Source organism: Chaetura pelagica, unplaced genomic scaffold (genome assembly GCF_000747805.2).
Source record: "Chaetura pelagica isolate M959 unplaced genomic scaffold, ChaPel_1.0 scaffold328, whole genome shotgun sequence".
NCBI lineage: Eukaryota > Metazoa > Chordata > Aves > Apodiformes > Apodidae > Chaetura > Chaetura pelagica.
This window is the reverse complement of record NW_009954216.1, coordinates 1,332,379-1,337,448: the sequence shown is the minus strand read 5'-3', so window position 1 is coordinate 1,337,448 and position 5,070 is coordinate 1,332,379. Positions and strand designations below refer to the sequence as shown.

Genomic DNA, 5,070 nt, shown 5'->3' with positions numbered 1-5,070 from the left:
TCAGCAGGATCGTGCTGGAGACACGGGCTGAGCTCTGGCCCAGCCGGGCGGCGGCCGGACCCCACTGACAGGACTTCTCAAACCCTTCTCATTTCCCACAGACCAGACCCAGCAAGACTGTAGAGCAGCAGTGGGGGAGAGGCCTGGAGTCAGGTGCAACAAGCAAAGTGATCCTTGGGATATTTTCTCCCCTCCCCAGCCCAAACTAGCAGCTCAAGTTACAGGAAGGGGCGCGTGTTAATTTATTTATTAGATGTACGCCATGTAAAGCTTCCAAGCAGCATCTACCTTTTATTTATTAAAAAATAAAATAAAATATATATATATATCAGCAAAGGTGTGGAGCGAAACCCGTCTTAAGTCTACCTGACTGTGCATGACCAACCAGTGACTGCTGCTCTGCTCCTCCTGTGCTTTTGGTGGCACTGGTGGCAGGTGACACCACGGGCACCGAACCGGCTCAGGCCACCAGCAGTTGGGGCCGTTGCCTCAAAAGCCCTTATGAGAAGTACCGTATATTTGTGTAGTCACAGCCCCCACCCCAAGCCTGCCCAAAGCAATACTTTTTCACAGCTTTGCAAGACAGTCGCAGCTGACCCAGTCAACTGTTGTTCTGTAGATGCGGAGAGGGAAGGAGGGGAGGGGTGAAGCACAAAACCCTTCTGGTTTTGTTTCCTTTTGGGAATAGTTGTGAGGCGCTAACCTGGGCGCATCCTTCATCCTTCTCCAAGCTACCTGACACAGCAGAGAAAAGGGGATTTAGCTTCCTACGTGCAGCAAACCTCACCCCCACACCTCAGTCCAGCCAATATATAAAAGTTAAACAGTCTTAAAAGGGGGGGGGGGAAGGGGGAAAAAAAAGAAAAAAGTGTCACACTGCTCTTAGTCTTTGGTTTCCAAGTTCAAAGGAGGAATCTGCTTCAAAGCTTGAAGCAGAGCTGAAGAGTCGATAGGGGAATGGGTTGGTACAGGAGAAGGGAGTCTCTGGGGCATCAGCAGAGGTGGGGAGATTTTATCGGGGTTCATGAACCCCGTAAGTGCTGTGGCAGAGGCCGGGAGGCTGGGGTACAAGACAGGTACAGAGGCTGGGTACCAGCACTTCTCCAGCATGGGCAGGTAGGCTGTGGCAGATGGTGGGATCAAATAGAAAGGCAGGCACAAGGGGGGCTGGTGAGCGTGGGGGCCCAGGAAGCTGCTGGAAGAGCCCATCATGTCAGCGCCAAAAGGGCCCTCATCCTCCGGTGATTCCAACCTGCTCCTCTTGGCCGGCGGGTCCTCAGTCTCTTGCTTAATAGAGCTTATTCTCTCCTGGACAGTGTACTTGAGTTCAGTATCCTTTTTGAAATACTGCTGCTCGGATTTGGAGTCACTTTTCTCCAGCTCCCCCCCGTACCCGCTGTCCGTGTCCGTGTCGCTGCCGCTCTGCTCCCCGCTGGAGTGAGCAAATGTCCTCTGGATCACGGGCACACAGTTCTTCCCGTGTCCCTCCACCGCTTTGCTCAAGGAGACAGGTTTCTCTTTCAAGTCCACCATTTTAGGAGGGATGTCTCCAGCCTTGCGGGCAGCTCCGCCCTGGAGCACCTCGGAGGCCATTCGGTGCAGGTGGCTGACCAGCTGGGACGACTTCAGGTCCTTGCTGTTCTCCTGCTTCGCCAGGTATTGCAGCATTTCCTTGGCACACATCTGGAAACCGGATCGAAACATTTCCTGGCTGGAATCAAGGTTTCTTGATGACAGGTCACCTGAGGAAACATTAACAGGGGGGGAATTAAAAATTAACAGCGTGCTAAGTGGTTCCATCACCGTCTCCCAGAAGGGCTGGAGGTGATGTTAGACTTGGGTCACAGAACAGGTGAACTCGATGGTCACCCCGAATTCTGCACCCATCTCTGCAGAAGCACACGTTGTTCTCTGAACATCCACCTGCCCACTTTTACATAACAAACTTTTAAACTTCCTTAGAATCTAATATTCTGCAGGATTTGAAGGTGTGCAAAACCTGAAAAGATTTGATCTTAGTGCTTAGGCAACTGAATATAGACAGTAAGCTTTTGCAGCTGGTAATTTGCTAACTCTGTTCTTGGAATAAACTTGGTAGGTTCATTTCAGCTTCTAACACTGTCTTGTTTTACTTACAGGTCCTTTGGGTTCATAATTACATCATCTCATTATACAGATTTTATCATTGTAGTGATTATATATCCATGTTATGAAAGTTAGGTTTAGAAGCGTTTGGTAATGAAATATCACATTAAAATTTGCAGTGAACTACATTTGTTAATCTCCAAGTAATTTTTCCAATTTAAGAAAGATTAGGTTTATGGGGGAAAATTGTTGAGGCCATGGCCAGCCAGAAGACTCTTCCTCCCATTTCCCCATGATTATAACATGTATAAGGATTAAAAAATAACATCTTAATATAAACAGATGTGTTAATTGAACAACTGCTAGGGCTTTTAAAATATTACTTAATTGCTTTTTGACTGTCATACAGTTACAGTAAAATAGGTTATCACTGGAAAAACTGTTACAGTATTTTTCAGTTAATTTTGTGTCCAAAAAGAAGTGCCATACCAAACAGCATGATATCCTTTTAAACATAAACTATTCATGCCCACATGCAAGGTTATGAACTTCAGATTTAAATGGAATTAACATTTTAGTTATGTGGGCATGAAAATAAAAATGTCCATGTACTAATGCTTTGTGTTTATGCATAGAACTCAAAAACAACTGCAAATTTGCTGGCAACGGGATATCTATTATGGCATGCCTGATCCGAGTGCAGGTACTCCCAACACAATTACTGTACCTTGAAAACAGAGATGCTTAAACAATGCCTTGCAAAGATGCCTAGCCTAGTTTATTAGACTTTTAAACTTCCTTTTTTTTTTTTTTTTTGCTCTGTACACACCACCTACAGCAGGTGCTGAAGTACGGAGTGAAGGAGTGAGTCAGGCTGGTGCCCTGCCTGGGAAACACCCCGGGGAAGGCAGAGCACACCCTGCCCTTCCCCTCCAGGCAGGGAGCTCCTGCAGCACGGCTACCCCCTAGCAGCTCCACCAACCTCGGGTGACTCTGCTGCAGCTCAAAGCTCTCTTGCACTCCCCGTGGCTGTCAGAGCAGAGGAAGGCTCTTCAGAAAAACTAAATTCTACTTTTATCAGATTCACACAAGTGCCACATGTGGAAACAGGAGGAAGCACACCTACAGCGTGATAAGCTGATACACCAGGTCCCCTCTCTGCCTGCAGGACACAGACTACCTCGTTTACAGAGAGACCCAAAAAGCTGTCTAAATAAACCAGATTTATATGTATTTTCTGGAAAAAAAAAACCCCAAACAACAAAACAAACCCAAACAAACAAAACTGAGTTCAATCCAAAGCTCATGAACACGAATTAAATGATTCAAATGGCTTTGGAGAGAACCTTGCAGCAAACCCAGACTTTAAATAAAACTACTTAAAATCCAACTTAATTTCAAAGCAGCTCCACAGGGCACTCTACACTGACTGCACTGAGCAATGCATCTTTTTTAGCAAAACCTTATAAGCAGGGTGAGAGGAAATGACTGTGATTAAAGGCAAGAACTCCTGTCTCTTCCCTGCTTGGGAACCAAGTGTTTTTTTTTTTTTTTTTTGCTCTGTACACACCACCTACAGCAGGTGCTGAAGTACGGAGTGAAGGAGTGAGTCAGGCTGGTGCCCTGCCTGGGAAACACCCCGGGGAAGGCAGAGCACACCCTGCCCTTCCCCTCCAGGCAGGGAGCTCCTGCAGCACGGCTACCCCCTAGCAGCTCCACCAACCTCGGGGGACTCTGCTGCAGCTCAAAGCTCTCTTGCACTCCCCGTGGCTGTCAGAGCAGAGGAAGGCTCTTCAGAAAAACTAAATTCTACTTTTATCAGATTCACACAAGTGCCACATGTGGAAACAGGAGGAAGCACACCTACAGCGTGATAAGCTGATACACCAGGTCCCCTCTCTGCCTGCAGGACACAGACTACCTCGTTTACAGAGAGACCCAAAAAGCTGTCTAAATAAACCAGATTTATATGTATTTTCTGGAAAAAAAAACCCCAAACAACAAAACAAACCCAAACAAACAAAACTGAGTTCAATCCAAAGCTCATGAACACGAATTAAATGATTCAAATGGCTTTGGAGAGAACCTTGCAGCAAACCCAGACTTTAAATAAAACTACTTAAAATCCAACTTAATATCAAAGCAGCTCCACAGGGCACTCTACACTGACTGCACTGAGCAATGCATCTTTTTTAGCAAAACCTTATAAGCAGGGTGAGAGGAAATGACTGTGATTAAAGGCAAGAACTCCTGTCTCTTCCCTGCTTGGGAACCAAGTGTCACAACTGCATTTCAAAGGCTACAGGAGAAAGTCCCTCAGGTGCATGCAGGTTCTCACAGGAGACAATTCCAATACTCACCTGCCTGTAAACCATTCTGCAAAGCAATGATTTTCTGCTGCTGCTGCTCGATCAAATTGGTTAGTGCTTTCACATGCTTCAAGGTGAGCTCGAGAACCACAGCCTTCTCCAAGTGACCTAGAGTCTGGAAGCAAAGGGACAGGTTGGCACCTGCCATGGGCTCAGCCTGATGGGGCTCCCAACCCTTCCCAAGCAACAGAGGAGGGACCGAGGCAGTTTGGAGAAACAGCTTAAAGGCAGAGCCTTGTCCTGACCGCTACAGGTCGGGAAAGGACAGTATTCCATGCAAACGAGTTAAAAAGCAGCCTCCAGAACAGCCTCTCCCGGAATCCCGGGGGTATTTTTGGAGCAGAGCTCCAAGAGAAGTATTTAGAGGAGGGACCGAGGCAGTTTGGAGAAACAGCTTAAAGGCAGAGCCTTGTCCTGACCGCTACAGGTCGGGAAAGGACAGTATTCCATGCAAACGAGTTAAAAAGCAGCCTCCAGAACAGCCTCTCCCGGAATCCCGGGGGTATTTTTGGAGCAGAGCTCCAAGAGAAGTATTTTATTAATCTGTTCTGTTGACTCTGCTGGCACCGTGACCCGAGCACGGGGGAATCCGGCCGGGGGCTTCTCTGGGCTGACA

General features: G+C 47.3%; 1 protein-coding gene across 1 annotated transcript; it reads right to left on the bottom strand.

Annotated features, from left to right (window-relative positions):
• Positions 1–882: 882 nt before the first annotated feature.
• On the bottom strand, positions 883–4,602 carry BHLHE40 (basic helix-loop-helix family, member e40). Its single transcript, XM_010003375.1, has 2 exons — positions 4,446–4,602; positions 883–1,742 (listed from the first exon to the last, which is right to left on the bottom strand). The coding sequence occupies exons 1-2, from the start codon at positions 4,600–4,602 to the stop codon at positions 883–885; spliced, it is 1,017 nt and encodes a 338-aa protein (XP_010001677.1).
• Positions 4,603–5,070: the final 468 nt, after the last annotated feature.

What these genes read in the sequence shown, in the direction of transcription:
- BHLHE40 (XM_010003375.1), bottom strand. Translation starts at nt 4,602, where the DNA reads ATGGCAGGTGCCAACCTGTCCCTTTGCTTCCAGACTCTAGGTCACTTG. An exon ending in GCAGAATGGTTTACAGGCAG is followed by an intron (nt 1,743 to 4,445) that starts GTGAGTATTGGA and finishes ATGTTTCCTCAG; the next exon opens with GTGACCTGTCATCAAGAAAC.